The following is a 16,502-nucleotide window of genomic DNA, read 5'->3' as shown; positions in this document are numbered from 1 at the left end:
GAAACTGTGGCGGTTTTTAAAGAGTATAATATGAGCCATCACTCTGCGACAAAGCATCCTAACTATGCTAGCAAGCTGTCAACAAAAGAATGGGAAGCTGCTGCTCAGAAGTTGGCAATTAATTTGAGGGCTCAGCAAAGTATCTTTCAATGTCAAATTGCCATTCAAGAGTCAAGTACCAAGGCCAGTTTTATGCTTTCATTCAAAATAGCACAAGCCACAAACTCTGACGGTGAGTTTTTATTTGTATCTTGTACTAAACCAGCCTGTCTGTCAAATTTTAAAAGTCGATGTGGCCCCTGAGCCACCTCTGCTCTAAGGTCTATTCAGGGGTGCTATAGTGGAAGGCCTGTCAGGAAGTCAAATTTCAGATTCAGGAGGAACAATGTGGTTTTCTTCCTGACCGTGGAACAGTGGACCAGCTCTACACCCTCGGCAGGATACTTGAGGGTGCGTAGGCTTTCGCCCAACCAGTCTACATGTGTTTTGTTGACTTGGAGAAGGTATTATACCGTGTCCCTCTGGGAGTCATGTCGGAGATTCTTCAGGAGTATGGGGTACCGAACCCCCTGACATGGGTTGTTCGGTCCCTGTAAAACCGGTGTCAGAGTTTAGTTCACATTGCTGGCAATAAGTCGGACTCGTTTCCAATGAGAGTTGAACTCCGCCAAGGCTGCCCTTTGTCACTGATTTTGTTAATACCTTTTATGGACAGAATCTCTTCGCGCAGCCGAGGCGTATACTGTGTCTAGTATGGTGGCCTCAGCATTGCGCCTCTGCTCTTTGCAGATGATGTACTTGTGTTAGCTTCATCATCATGATCAACTCTCACTGGAGCGGTTCGCAGCAGAGTGTGAAGCGACTGGGATGAGAATCAGCACCTTCAAATCTGAGACCGTGGCCCTCAGTTGGAAAAGGGTAGCGTGCCCTCTCCGGGTCGGGGATGAGATCCTGCCCCAAGTGGAGGAGTTCAAGTATCTTAGGGTCTTGTTCACGAGTGTGGGAAGAATGGAGCGGGAGATCGACAGATGGATCGGTGCAGTGTCTGCAGTGATGCAGACTTTGTATGGGTCCGTTGTGGTAAAGGGGGAGCCAAGTCGAAAGGAAAAGCTCTCAATTTACCTGTCGATCTACGTTCTTACCCTCACCTATGGGCACGAGCTGCAGGTTGTGACCGAAAAAACAAGATTCCGGATACGAGCGGCCAAAATGAATTTCCTCCCCAGGTTGTCTGGGCTCTCTCTTAGAGATAGAGTGAAAAGCTCGGTCGTCCGCTGCTCCACATTGAGAGATCCAGATGAGGTGGCTGGGGCATCTGATCCGGATGGTTCCCGGACGCCTCCCTGGTGAGGTGTTCCGGGCATGTCCCACCTGTAAAAAAAAAACGACCCAGGACACGCTGGAGAGACTATATCTCTCGGCTGGCCTGGGAAGGCCTCGGGATCGGAAGAGCTGGAGGAAGTGGCTAGGGAAAGGGAAGTCTGGGCATCCCTGCTGAAGCTACTTCCCCAACGACCCGACCCGGAGGAGCGGTAGAAAATGGATGGATGGATTAATGGAAGCGTGAATGACTGCACGGATTTCATAAGAAACACACTATTTTATACAAATGTTACGATATCTATATATACATGGATCTACATTCTTTTGCGGGTGTTTGGACACAAAAAAAATGCATAAGCTAACATCTGCATTTCAGATGTCAAGAAGTGTTTGCAGCTTCCAGTGTTCCAGGGATGAGAATGACCAATGAAAATGTCTGTGTTGGGTGGGGATGGGGGTGAGGCGGTGTGGTGTTTCAAAGGAGGGTGTGAAATTTTTTTATAAAACAGTGTTACATGGTGACCTCTGGTTACTTCTAACAGTGTAAATACAGTGCAATCATAATATTTTGAAAACTTAAAATATGAGTCCAAACAACCAAAATAATTTTGCCAAACTTCAGACATAAAAATGTAGACTGAGTAAAATTTATATCAAATAGGCTACTGCACTTAAAAGTTATACTAAAATAAGTACACAAGTAATATTTTTATATGTAGATATGAGAGAGAGACAGAGAGAGAGATCGTGAAATATAAAAGAATGATCTACAGGGCCAGTGCTACTGAGAGATCTAACTGTATTAACAGTTGTCGATTATATAATATTTGAGAAATTTATGTCCAACTTACCTTTGTGTTTCCTGGTTTGGATATGCTCCTGGATAAATGCACAGCACTTTGCCGGGAACGTCCACTTTTGTATGTGTTCGGTTCGACATGTTGCTGTTTTCGTTCCTATCTGCACGGTTACACTTTTTTGAAGCCATGGCCATCTGAAAGAGTTTTTTACCCCGTGGTTTTTATCAATTTTCCTGGCACAATCTTAATCTTTTCGCTCCAAGACCTTTGCCATACTGGAAAACGTGCAGACCGCTCGATAACATATGCATACGTGTGTCTTTAAGTTATATCTATTCCGTAGTAAACAGAATGCTTCTCTTAGGAATGTCAACATCAGAGTGAAAATACAGATGAAATACCACCAAAATGCTGCCGGAAATCGGAATGTTGTCGTTATTATAAACACCAAATTTAATGCAAACAGATAGCAATGCCGTAAACAGGTAGCAGTGCCGTTTTCCGCTATCACAGCTCTGACTAATTTCCCAACGAGCGTTGCTGATAGATGCTGGCAGCCGGTCTTGATCACAGCCTCGCCCTGCGTCAAGTATGTCATCACCATCGCTTTCCACTCGATGCTGGAACACTTTGAACACGAGAACTCATATGTCCGTGCTCTTCGTTGATTACAACTCTACATTTAATACCATGATAGGCACATTTTGATAAGGAAACTGCTTCACCTTGGTCTTCACACACACAACTCTGCTCTTGTATTATGAACTTTCTCACAAACCACCCCTAAACTGCCAGAATCGGCCCTTACCTCTTCCCCCATCACTCTCAGTACCGGCTGCCTTCAGATCTGTGTTCAGATCCCTCCTCTATACTGTCCGTACACCTCTGACTGCACACCTATCGCCACCTCCAATCACATCATTAAAGGGGAAATCCGACCGATGCCAGTCACATGACCTAGGTGCGCAGATGTGACGTGTTACCTGCCACAACAGAGGTTCGAAAAATGGGACATGGGACACCATTTATGCCCAGTCCATGGTATTCCTCCGTCTTCCCTATCAACCGATACTGCTATTTCTTCATCAGACGAGGATAAATCTGATAAATCAGCTCTGGGCATAAATGGTGTCCCATGTAATCGAGCATTAATTGCGTCACGGTACAAGTCACATCCGCGCACCTAGGTCATGTGACTCGCGAAAATGGCAGCGCCCATGAAAATTCATAATTGTCGATAAAAATCTTCTAAAACACTATAATATATACTTAATATCACATTATCAAAATAGAGTACATATTACATGACCTATTGGATACATTGTTAATGGAAACCAGTGGATTTCCCCTTCCAGTTTGCAGATGACAACTGTGGTGGGACCTACAGAGATGAGGTCCAAAATCGGTCTCTGTGGTGCTCTAAAAACAACTTGATTTTAAAGAAAGAAAACCAAAGAACTTATATTGGACTTCAGGAAACGCAGAGCTCATTTTCATCAATGGTGACTGTGTGGAAATGGTGTCCATTTTTAAATTTCTTGGAATATTCATCACAAGCACCTTTTCCTGGATTTACAAATAGCCGTTGTTTCACAAGGCTTGCCAACATACAGTGCAGTGAAAATGTATTTGCCCCCTTCTGATTTCATTTTTTTCTTTTTGCATATCTATCACACACTTCTTTTCCTTTCGGTTTGTCCCGTTCGGGGTCACCACAGTGTGCCATCTTTTTCCATGTCAGCCTATTTCCCGCATCTTCCTTGAAGACACCTTCATGTCTTCTCTCACAACATCCATAAACCTTCTCTTTGGTCTTCCTCTCACTCTTTTGCCTGGGAGCTCCATCCTCAGCACCATTCTATCAATAAAATCACTCTTTCGCCTCTGGACATGTCCAAACCATCAAAGTCTGCTTTCACAAACTGTCTCAAAAACATCCAACTTTGGCTGTCTCTCTAATGACCTGATTTCTAATCCGATCACCTACTCACTCTTAGAGAGAACCTCAACATCTTCCAATTCTGCCACCTCCAGCTCTGGTTATTGTTGGCTCTTTAGTGCTACCATCTCTAATCTGTAGAACGTGGCTACCCTCCCCATTGGTTTTATAAACTTTCCCCTTCATCCTAGCAGAGACTCTTCTGTCACATAACACACCAGACACATTAAGCCAGCTGTTGCAACCTGCTTGGACCTGTTTCTTCACTTCATTACCACACTCACTGTTGCTCTGGGTTGTTGACCCCAAGTGTTTGAAGTCATCCACCCTCGCTATGTCTTCTCCCTGGAGCGTCACTCTCCCCCTCCAGTCGTCTGATTCACACACATATATTCTGTTTTATTTCGGCGAATCTTCATTTCTCTCCCTTCCAGTGCATGCCTCCATCTTTCTAATTCTTTCTACACCTGCTCCCTGCTTTCACTGCAGATCACAATGTCATCTGCGAACATCAACGTCCAAGGGGATTCCAGTCTAACCTCATCTGTCAGCCTATCCATTACCATAGCGAACAGGAAGGGGCTCAGAGCTGATCCCGATGGAGCCCCAGCTCCACCTTAAATTCTTCTGTCACACCTCTGGCACACCTCACCACTGTTCTGCTGTCCTCATACATGTCCCGTACTATTCTAATATATTTCTCCGCCACACCAAACTTACAAATGCAGTACCACAGGTCCTCTCTTGGTACTCTGTCACAGGCTTTCTCTAAATCAACAAAGACACAATGTAGCTCTTTCTGAAGTTCTCTGTACTATTCCACTTGCATCCTCAAGGCAAATAATGCATCTGTGGTACTCTTTCTAGGCATGAAACCATACTGTTGCTTGCAGATACCTACTTCTGTCCTGAGTCTAGCCTTGATTACTTTTCCCATAACTTCATTATGTGGCTCATCAACGTTATTCCTCTATGGTTCCTGCAGCTCTGCAAATTGCCTCTCTTGTTAAAAATGGGAACGAGCACACTTTTCCTCCATTCTTCAGACATCCTCTTGTTTGCTAGTATTGTGTTGAATAAGTTGGTCAAAAACTCCACAGCCACCGCTCCAAATTTTCTTCCATACCTCCACAGGTATGCCATGAGGGCCAAGTGCCTTGCCATTTTTCATCCTCTTTAATGCTGGACGTCAACTTGCCATAAATGAAACGATGGTGAGACGCTGGAAACGTCAGCGGGAAGAACTTGAGCAATGTAAAAAGACACGATCTGATGCTATTCCAATCTAACACTGAGGAGGAAGACGACAATGGTTTCAGTGCATGATGAAGATGGCTCTAAGTGAGTTTTACCAGTATGTTTTTAGTTTTCTGTTAGTGCCGCACTAGTAAGTTGATGCCGCGTCTCAGTGATTTTTACTGATATGTTTTTTTTAACCAGCCCTGTTAGTGCTGTGTTACTACCGTATTGCTGATGTGTTACTGCTGCGACACAGGCATGGTTTGGAAAGAAAAGCTATTTTGTATTTGTATTTTATTAAAACTTTCTGCGTACTGTCTTTCTTTGTAAATATCTCATGTTTCAATGTGGGCACTTATAGACAGGTGCAGCTTATGTAAATACAAAATGTTTTTTCCTTTAAAAATGTCGTAGGTGAGGCTTATAAACAGGTGCGCTCTATAGTCTGAAAATTACAATACCTCCAAATTTGAGACCATAGTCCTCAGCTAGAAAAGGGTGGTGTGCCATCTCCAGGTTAGGGATGAGATCTTGCCCCAAGTAAAGGAGTTCAAGTATTTTGGAGTTTTGTTCATGAGTAAGGGAAGAATGTAGTGAGAGATCAACAGGCGAATCGGTTAGCATCAGCACTAATGCAGACTTTGTTTCGATCAGTTGTGGTGAAGAGGGAGCTAAGTCGAAAGGCAAAGCTCTCAATTTACCGTCGATCAATGTTCCCACCCTCACCTATGGTCACGAGCTTTGGGTCATGACCGAAAGAATCCTGGAAACAAGCTGCCGAAATTTAACTCTGCAGGGTGTCTGGGCTTTTCCTTAGAGATAGGCTGAGAAGCTCCGTTATCCGGGAAGGGCTCAGTGTCGAGCCGTTTCTACGCCGCATTGAGAGGACACAGATGAGGTGACTGGGGCATCTGATTCAGATGCCTAGTGGACTTTTCCCTGGTGATGTGTTCTGGACACATCGCACAGGAAAGAGAACCTAGAGATGACCCAGGACACGCTGGACAGTCTATATGTCTTGGATGGCCTGGAAACGCCTCAGGATCCCCCCAGAAAAGCTGGATGAATTGCCTAGGGAACAGGAAATCTGGGCATCCCTGCTGGAGGTACTGCCCCGCGACCCTACCCGAGCCGAAAAAGCAGAAGATGGATGGGTTTGATGAAATATTAGTTTAATATTTTCTTAATTTGTTTTCAGAAATGTTAGTTTCATGTTTTCTTTTTGTGTCTTCTAAAATGTAGTGTTTTGTTTGTTTTCAGAAATGTTAGTTTCATGTTTTCTTTTTGTGTCTTCTAAAATGTAGTGTTTTGTTTGTTTTCGGAAATGTGTTTCATAATTTTTTAGTTTTGCACTTCCAAGCTACCATCATTCAAAGCACGTTTTGTTGTGGTAGCTGTTATTGTTAGATACAGTAACTGTTAATAAAATATGTTGATGTCATGCTACCTTTAACACATTAAAAATCAAAACATTGAAAAAAACCCGACAAGACTAGCATGAATTACGGTCGTCCTGGTCAATTTGAACTCTGTGGCGAAGTTGAAGACTTTGGCAGAGAACGGCGTGATGGCTTTCAAGAAAGACTTCCCAAACACGACGATCCTACGGCACAAGACGTAACACTCTATGTCAAACATCCATCAAACATCAATCACACACATGCGCCCACACCTACTTACCGGTCATAAGCGCAGCTTGTCTCATCTTTGATGGTGGTGTCTATTTTGTCTCCGATAAGCCAGGAGAAGCTGCTGTTGGTGAAAAGTCGAATGTTCTTCTTGTCGCGACGAGTCATGTAAGCGCAACCCGCGTGGAAATCGCCCAAGAACATTACATTCTATGGACACAAACATGCACAGAGGTTTACGTGTTGGTGTCAAATGGCTACTTTATAAAGATTGGGCCCACAGACGGGGCTTTTTCAATGCTTTTTGAGCTGGTGTGAAGGGCCTCATTTGTTGCTGTGGTCATGATGTTAACCCAAAACATTTGAAGCTATTACCATTTCATCAATAGTGAAGCACTGTGGGCCTTTGTCTTTGTATTTATTATGATTACTTTTGTCTCTTTTTAAGGTTTACCCCCTCTACTAAATGGCCAGGACACGCCTGTTTTGGGACACTATACGCATTTAAAGAAATAATTGTATTACTGATGATCCTAGAAGGTAAGTTGTCTGGGGGTTCACACCCCTGGTAGGGTCACTTATGGCAAAAAGGTCCTAGGTGAGGGACCAGACAAAGTACAAGTTCAAAACCCCGATGACAAGTCCAAATCCCTTGCCCAGACGCGGCTCACCGGGCCCCCCCCCTCTGGAGCCAGGCCTGGAGGTGGGGCTCGAAGGCGAACACCTGGTGGCCTAACCTGCACCCATGGGGTTCCGCCAGGCGCAGCCCGAAAGGGTAACATCAATCCCCCTTCTAATGGGCTCACCACATGTGAGGGGGCCATAGGGATCGGGTGCTATATTAACTGGGCGGTGGTTAAAGCCAGGGACCTTGGCGATCCCATCCCTGGCTACAGAAACAAAGTTTAGGGACATGGAATGTAACCTCTTTGGTAGGGAAGGAACCCAAGTTTGTGTGTGAGGTCGAGAAGTTCCAACTTGGTATAGTCGAACTGACATCTACGCACCGCTTTGTCTCCACTCCTCTTGAGAGGGGTTGGACTCTGTTCTAGTCTGGAGTTGCCCAAGGTGAGAGACACTAAGCAGGTGTGTGTATACTTATTCCCCCCCGGCTCAGGGCCTGTACGTTGGGGTTTACCCCGGTGGATGAGAGGGTAGCCTCCCTCTGCCTTCAGGTAGGAGGACGGGTCTTGACTGTTGTTTGGGCCTATGCACTAAACAACAGTTCAGAGTATCCACCCTTTTTGGAGTCCTTCGAGGGAGTGCTGGAGAGTGCTCCCTCTGGGGACTCCATCATTCTGCTAAAACTAAGGCTCATTTACATCCCTCACTTACAAACCCAATTCCAGTAAAATTGGGATGAAGTATTATACAAACAAAAACAGAATTCAATGATATGCTAATCATGTTTAACCTATATTTAATAGAATACACTACATACCCAAGATATTTAATGTTGAAACTGATAAACTTCATTGTTTTAAGCAAATAATCATCAACTTAGAATTTAATGGCTGTAACATATTCCCAAAACGCTGGTACTAGTGGCAAAAAAGACTGAGAAAGTTGAGAATGCTTATCAAACATCTGTTTGGAACATCACACCGGTGAACAGACTAATTGGGAACAGGTGGTTGCCATGATTGGTTATAAAAGGAGATTCCCTGAATTGTTCAGCCATTCACAAGCAAAGATGGGGCGAGGTTTACCTCTTTGTAACGTGTGTGACTAACTAGCCGAACAGTTTAAGGACAATGTTCCTCAATGTGCCAGAAATTTATGAATTTCATCATCTACGGTCTGTCATCTAAAAAGGTTCAAAGAATCTGGAGAAATCGCTGTATATTAGCGGAAAGGCCAAAAACCAACATTGAATGCTTGTGACCTTTCATCCCTCAAGCCGCAATGCATCAAAAACTGACAATGTATAAAGGATATCGTCAGATGGACGCAGAACACTTGAAAAAAACAGTCAGTAAAAGAGTTTGACGCTACATCCATATATCTCGACTGTGCAAAGCAAAAGGCATTCATCAACAACACCCAGATAGGCTGCCAGCTTCTCTGGGCCGAGCCAATCTCAAATGTACTGAGGCAAAGTGGAAAACTGTTCTGCAGTCCGACAAGACATTTTAAATTGTTTTTGGAAATTGTGGACAAAAACGTTGATTGAAAGTTGTTAAAAGAAAAGGTGATATAAATATGACCCTATCCCAGCAGAACGTGTTGTAACCATAAAATGATCATAATGATTATTTTCTATATATTTATTTAGTATTAATTATAAACTTGACTTTTTCTCCCCAAGAGGGGTTGCGTCAGGAAGGGCATCCGGCGTAAAAACTGTGCCAAATAAATATGAGCATCCATCAGAGAGGTCACGCTGTGGCAACCTCTAACGGGACAAGAAACTCTATATACTTTTCTTTGTCGTCTATTCAATTAGATATAAGTTGTACATGGTTTGCAAACCATTGTATTCTGTTCTTATTGTTTAACACAACGTCCCAACTTCATTGGAATTGGCTTTGTACGTTGATGTATCCTGTACCGTATTGGTCGTGGCCCCTGTTAACAACATCTGACCCTGCCAATGTGAATGTACAAATTCTGATGAGATCTTCCAGACAGGCTCGTTTTGAAAGACTGGTGTTCGTGTTCTCTTCGTGACCCAATTCCAACTGTGGCGGAATTCCAGTGTTGTCGTGAGTTTGAATAGGTCGAACAAAAAAAAGAGCATATCGGAATTAACTTCAATCATGATCAACATGTCTGCATACCTTCCTCAGATAGATACGAAGTTGTTTGTTTGGATGAAGACGTGTTACATATCAATTTACTTATGATCCCTGACAGTCCAGGGCTCAAAATTAATGACTGCCATACTTGCCCGAAAAGCATAGGATACAATTTCACATAACAAACCTATTTTGAGTTCAAAACGTTGAATTTTGACAAAAGGATTTGCATGTTTGCAAGTGAACTTGAAATGCAATTTTTACGTGACTATTTAATTTATTAAAAAAAATCTGTTACCTGGCCTTATGTGATAAAGTATCGGCCCCGCAACCTAATACTGGGGTTTCATTACTATAAGTAAAAGTAAAAGTCTCTTAAATCTTGTCGAAGATGGATGGGGCGCCTTCTAAAACAGAGTGCCTTATGGGTAAACCAACGTCCAAAATCTGTAACTTACTGGGAGCATTTCCTGTCAACATGTTGCTTATATAGAGGAAGAGCAGACGTGTGAGGGGACAGCATGCGGACATTACAAGGGGAAGTCTGGAAGATGGAGAGGACATTAAATGCAAGCCCCCAGCAGGTATATAATGTGTTTGGTGTAAAACATCAAGAGAGACCCAGACGAAGCACAGTTTAAATTACAAGCTATCAGTTACGCTGAGGAACATGGGAATCGAGCAGCCCTGAGAGAATTCAAGAGCAATAAATCTATGGACCACCAAGTGGAGGAAACAGGAAAATGAGCTTCGCAAAGCCAAGACGACGAAGCTGAGTTTCAATGGAAACAAAACAAGGTGGCCCGAGTTGGAAGAGCCACTCAAGCAATGGATTAAGGATAAAAGAACAAACAACTGCTGTGAAAAAAAAAAGCGCAGCAAATGGACTTGGATGTGGAAGTTGGACTGCATCAGGGACCCGCCCTGATCCCCTTCCTGTTTGTTGTAGTAATGGATAGGCTGACAGATCTGAAGGCTACCATACACAAAATGGACAACACGACGAACTTCACATGCGTTTGGTTGTTGCTTGCTGACACAAAGGAAGTTCGATCTCTGTAAATGTACTAGGCACGAACAAATGAGTGCTGCCACCCAGAGGTCAGATACGGAATTACACTACAGCAATAAATTAACAAGGCCGTGTACAAATTTAACTGATTAACAAGTGAAAACAATAAAATATACAAAACAGAAGAATACTTCATGACATCTTGCAGGGCACAACACTCCCCACATGAGATTGTGCAAACGTCACTCCTCTACTTGCATTGTCATTTTCTAATGATCCTCAGTTCTCTTTGAGAAGAAGTAGGATGACCTCAGAAACAAGTCTGAGAAATAGCTTGACTTGGTGTTTGTCCTGACCTCTATCTTCCTAACCTTCCCATCACATTTTGGGAAGGTTGACGTGACCAGTCCCATCAGCTATGCGTTATGAGAGAGTTGGTTATCCTTCAGAAGGACAACCTCTCCCGTCTGCAGGTTTCAATACACTGTAAGCCATTTGCGCTTTGGTTGAAGAGTGCTGAGATACTCATCTCTCCAGCGGGCCCAAAACGTGTTGGCGAGTGCTTGGACTTGTTTCCACTGAGACTTGAAGAGATTGTTTCCAGTGAAGTCGCCTAGTGGAGCTGGTAGACCTGGCTTTTGAGTTAACAGCATCCAGGAGTGACCAAAAATGGAGAAGATGGACAAGAAGAGATGGGAACAAGTGGTCTTGCATTGACACTTCTGCCAACAAAGTACAAAACACATCTTGGGTCAAAGGAGCACCTCTGGTTTGCAGAAGCATTGAGTCTAGGATGCTTATCATGCGTTCGCAGGAACCTCCCATGTGGGAGGCGTGAGGGATTGAATACCCAGATGCAGCCCTTGTCGTTTAAGTACTTTAAGACACTGGTCTGGTTTTTCTCGTCTCTCATGCCCTACTCCCCACTTGCTCTGATGAAGTTGGTTCCTCTGTCCGATCTTAGCTGTTTTGCCATTCCTCTCACAGAAAAGAACCTGCACAGGGCATTGATGCAGCTGGCAGTGTCCATTGAGTCCATGACTTATATGGATAGCACTGGTATTCATGCACGTGAAAAGTATGGCCCACCACTTGCTCTGTGCAGCACCTCCTCGGGTACGCCTGGTGGCCACACTCCAGGGACCGAAAACATATAGCCCCACGAAGCTGAAGGGAGGAAGAGTGCTCATGCGCTCTGGAGGAAGATCTGACATCTTTTGTTCTTCCATTTTCCTCTCAGCTTACGGCATGTGACACAGTGATGGAGTACAGAGCTTATCACCTTCTTGCCACACATTATCTACAGGCCAGCTGCCCTGATTGCTCCTTCCGAGAAGTGTCGTCCCTAGTGTTTCACCTCTGCATGGTAATGACGCACTACCAGAGTTATGACATGCCTCGTCTTCGGAAGAATGATGGGATGTTTGACTTCTGGGTTGAGAGGAGAATGTCTCAGACGTCCACAGACTCTCATGAGACCATCATCATGGAAGGGTCAAGGTTCAGAAGTGTGCTGGTTTTGGGAATCACTCCTTCCATTTCCAGTCCAATGATCACCTTTGGATGGGCGTCCAAAGGTGAGAGAGTGTGCATATTGGTAGAAGGGTGCTGAGGATAGAGCTGCCAGGCAAAAGAGCAAGAGGAAGACCAAGGAAAAGGTTGATGGATGTGGTGAGGGAGGACATGAAGACTGTGGGTGTTAGTGAGGAAGATGCATGAGATATGCTTAGAAAGAAAAAAATGACACGCTGTGACGATCCCTGATCGGGACAAGCCGAAAGGAAAAGAAGCAGCAAATGAACTTGGAGCTTGCTATAATTCCGGGAGGCTTGATGAACAACTTCACCTGCTGGACATAAGTGTTAAAAGTGATGTTGCGACCGGTGTTAGAGAAATGGATGTCAGATGGTGAACACACCTTTACCAAGACTGGGAAACAGCACCGGGCGAGTTACGCCACAATTTGTGAATGGATTGTGGATGCTTCGGAGGAGCCGCAGAGCAACAACAGATATTCTGACAATGAAGAGGGAACCTGGTGTGTTTGATGGAGAAGTTACCCATATGTTCATTTCAAATACAGAAGATCAGGACTTTGATGGATTTGTGGATAAGGATTGATCAAAAAAAATAATGTGTATACGTACATTGTTAAATACTTAAAGTACAACCAAAGTGAGTTTATATAGTGAAATAATTCAATGAAGTACGACTGACCTCAGTTTTGCCATTTTTAAATAGCGTGCACGCATGGTACCGTTTGTTTTAAGATAGCGTATTGTGGCATCACTTGTAACTGGACACAGCAAGGAAAACCAAGGAGTGGCTCCGTAAGAGGCATATCAAGGTTCTGGCGTGGCCTAGCCAGTTTCCAGACCTAAACCCAAGAGAAAATCTTTGGAGGGAGCTTAAACTCTGTGTTTATCAGAGACAGCCCAGAAACCTGTCTGATCTACAGAAGACCTGTGAGGAGGAGTGGGCCAAAATCCCTCCTGCGGTGTGTCCAAACCTGGTGAACAACTACAGGAAACGTTTGGTCTATGTAACTGCAAACAAAGGCTACTGTACCAAATATTAACAGTTTTCTCAGCCTCAACCTCTCGAGCTCACTTCCTTATTGTCCTGTCTCGTTGCGCCCCGCTGACGTCGACACAGTCATAATGACACCACACTTACTATTTACGAGAAGTACAATAGCTCAGATGTGGCTTCCTTCTTTATTTCTCACTCCATTACCAGTGCCTCAATCGATCTTGCCGTCCAAAATGATGTTCTCAACAAAAACACGTGGTCGGCGTGACGTGAATGAAAAGTATCTATTCTTTACCACATTCACCATTACTCTGGATTGTTAACCTTAAGTATTTGAAGTCCTCGCCCCTCGATATCTCTTCTCCCTGGAGCCTCACTCTTCCCCCTAAACCACTCTCATTCACACACATATTTTGTTTTACTTCACCTAATCTTCATTTCTTTCCTTTCCAGTGCATGCCTCCATCTAATTCTAATAGTTCCTCCACCTGCTCTCGGCTTTCCCTGCATATCATGATATCTGCGAACATCATGGTGCAAGGGGATTCCAGTCTAACCTCATCTGTCAGCCTTTCCATTAGCACAGCAAATGGGAATGGGATCAGAGGTGATCCCTGAAGCAGTCCCACCTCCAACTTAAATTCTTCTGTCACACCTACGCCAAACCTCACCATTGTTCTACTGCCATCAATACATGTCCTGTACTATTCTAACATGTTTATACTTACTTCTGTCTTGAATCTAGCCTCCAATAATCTTTCCCATAACTTCATTGTGTGGCTCATCAACTTTATTCCTCTATAGTTCCCACAGCTCTGAACATCGCCTTTATTCTTAAAAATGGGGACTAGCACACTTTTCCTCCATTCTTCAGGCATCTTCTCGCCCACTAGAGTTCTGTTGAATAAGTTGGTCAAAAACTCCACAGCCACCTCTCCAAATTGCTTCCATACCTCAACAGGTATGTCCTCAGGACCAACTGCCTTTCCATTTTTCATCCTTTGTCGTGCCTTTCGAACTTCCCCCTTACTAATCATTGCCACTTCCTAGTCCTTCACACTTGCCTCTTCAACTCTTCCTCCTCTCTCACTTTCTTCATTCATCAACTTCTCAAAGTATTCTTTCCATCGATTTAGCACACTACTGGCACGAGTCAAGACAATTCCATCTCTATCCTTAATCACCCTTACCTGCTGCACATCCGTCCCATCTCTATCCCTCTCCTTGGCCAACCTGCAGGGATCCTTTTCTTCTTCTTTCATGTCCAACCTGGTGTACATGTCTGTGTATATGCCTCTTGTTTAGCCTTTGTCACCGCTACCTTTGCCCTACGTCGTAACTCCTTTCGTCTCTCCCCAGTCCTCTCAGTGTCCCACTTCTTCTTCGCTAATCTCTTTCCTTGTATGACTTCTGTATTTTGGGGTTCCACATTAAGTACTCTCCTGCCTGTTTCTCTGATCACCTTGGCTGTCGTAGTCCAGTCTTCTGGGAGCTCCTCCTGTCCATTGACAGCCTGCCTCACCTCTTTCCGAAAGGCCACACAACATTCTTCCTTTCTCAGTTTCCGTCACATGGTTCTCTACTCTCCCTTTGTATTCTTAATCTTCCTACCCACCACCAGAGTAATCCTCCACACCACCATTCTATGCTACAGTTATACTCTCCCCTTAGTCAGTACCCTCTTTCAGGTTACATCGTCTGCGCAAAATATAATCCATCTGCGTGCGTCTAACTCCGCTCTTGTAGGTCACTATATGAAGAGTTTGTTTTCAAAATGAGACATATCCGTTTTTTTCATTTTAAGAAAAGGGCTTGGTATTGAAGTGAAAACAAACTCAATTTATGTTTCTAACTATTGGGGGATGGAAAAAGATGCTAAAAAGTAACTAAACACCATACTACAAAAAAATATTGGCTTTAATATTCACTGAGTTTTTTTGATGACAAATTTCATTTTTTCTCCAAAATGAGACATATTCAAACATTCTATTCTTGGCAAAGTGAGACATCCAAATTTCGACTTAAACCTTCAGGAGCAGCTGTATTTTTTTAAAAAAATCAGTTGCTTTTGATAGGCAATCATGAAAACTATTTGCCTTTCAACAGTTCAAGCATTTTTAAAATAATATTTAAGACCATGACCACCACATTTAGAGAGTTAGGTATCAGAAATAAGGGTCAGTCACCAGTCACAATTTTCACAATTAGCTCACTAATGTCAGATGTTGAAAAAGGAGATGAAAAAATGGGAATTTATTTTAAAAAGGTGTTTTTCAGTTATTTAGAAACTGTTTGTTCAGTATGAGGTCTTGGAAAGGCTGAGTTTACATCATTGTAATTTTGTGTATCTGTATGCGATTCTGCAATCCGACATCTGCAGGCATTGTGTCACTCAGTTGATTAATTTTGTTTATAAGTCTATGTGAGATCATTAAGAAAGTTAAACTGCTTCAAACCAGTCTACCAAGGTTAATATGGGTTGCGAGGGATACCAGCAAAAAAAAATAGGTAGTCGATCTCATACACACATCTCCAAAATGAAATCAGTTTCAAACTCACAAATTCACTGTTTGAAATCTGACTCATTGAGTCTGCTTTCTTTTGATTTTATTTATAGCTGTTGCTGTCGGGGGAAAGAACACTGCAGAATAGGATATAAGTCTGTAGTAATAATAACAGTATTCATAATGCTCATAGACAGAAATTGAGTCTACTCCAAGGGTGTTGATTTCCTTTTAATGTCAACTTTTCTTAAGTCATAGCCGATAACTTTCCTTATAAAAAATGGCAAAAAAAAAAGATTGCATAGAATTATAAAAATGTATTCATTCATTAATGATCGTTGGTGAACAACAAAATTACTATTCAAACATTACACAATCATAGACAAAACAGTATGTTTATTACATTCAGATACAATGGTACTTGGATGAGAACTGAAGTAACGTCTCAAACGTGGGCGCAGCCAATTTGGATGATGATGTGGAAGATACCGGAACTTCCCTCTAGACGAATTCTGATTGGATGCTGCTTGCTTCAGCAGCGCACGCTGATTGAACGAAATTATGTCGCATTTGGCTCTAAATAAGATCTCAATATGTCGCATTTTGAAATAAAACGCGATCTTCCTTGGCTGATATAGAACGATATGTAGCACTTTGAACAAAAATCAGAGTATCCCGATAACTACCATTCGGAGCTGGATAATTTTGGCGCGAGTTTCGTAAATCTGAAAAAAATGCTGATGTTGCGTTGTGAAAACAAAATCTTCATATGTTCCTCCCTCTTTTG

General features: G+C 43.2%; 1 protein-coding gene across 8 annotated transcripts in view; it reads right to left on the bottom strand.

Moving 5' to 3' along the window:
• LOC133493556 (deoxyribonuclease gamma-like) overlaps nucleotides 1–16,502 on the bottom strand; it is a 103,705-nt gene that overhangs the window by 8,373 nt on the left and 78,830 nt on the right. For all 8 annotated transcript variants that reach the window (XM_061807023.1, XM_061807013.1, XM_061807069.1 and 5 more), the window contains 2 exons: nucleotides 6,982–7,139; nucleotides 6,808–6,904 (listed from right to left, as the gene is read on the bottom strand). In XM_061807023.1, coding sequence (XP_061663007.1) covers nucleotides 6,808–6,904; nucleotides 6,982–7,139 — 255 coding nt within the window. The remainder of the gene's footprint in view (nucleotides 1–6,807; nucleotides 6,905–6,981; nucleotides 7,140–16,502) is intronic.

Source organism: Syngnathoides biaculeatus, chromosome 2 (genome assembly GCF_019802595.1).
Source record: "Syngnathoides biaculeatus isolate LvHL_M chromosome 2, ASM1980259v1, whole genome shotgun sequence".
NCBI lineage: Eukaryota > Metazoa > Chordata > Actinopteri > Syngnathiformes > Syngnathidae > Syngnathoides > Syngnathoides biaculeatus.
Note: the sequence above shows the minus strand (reverse complement) of the source record. Positions and strands in the feature narration are given on the sequence as shown.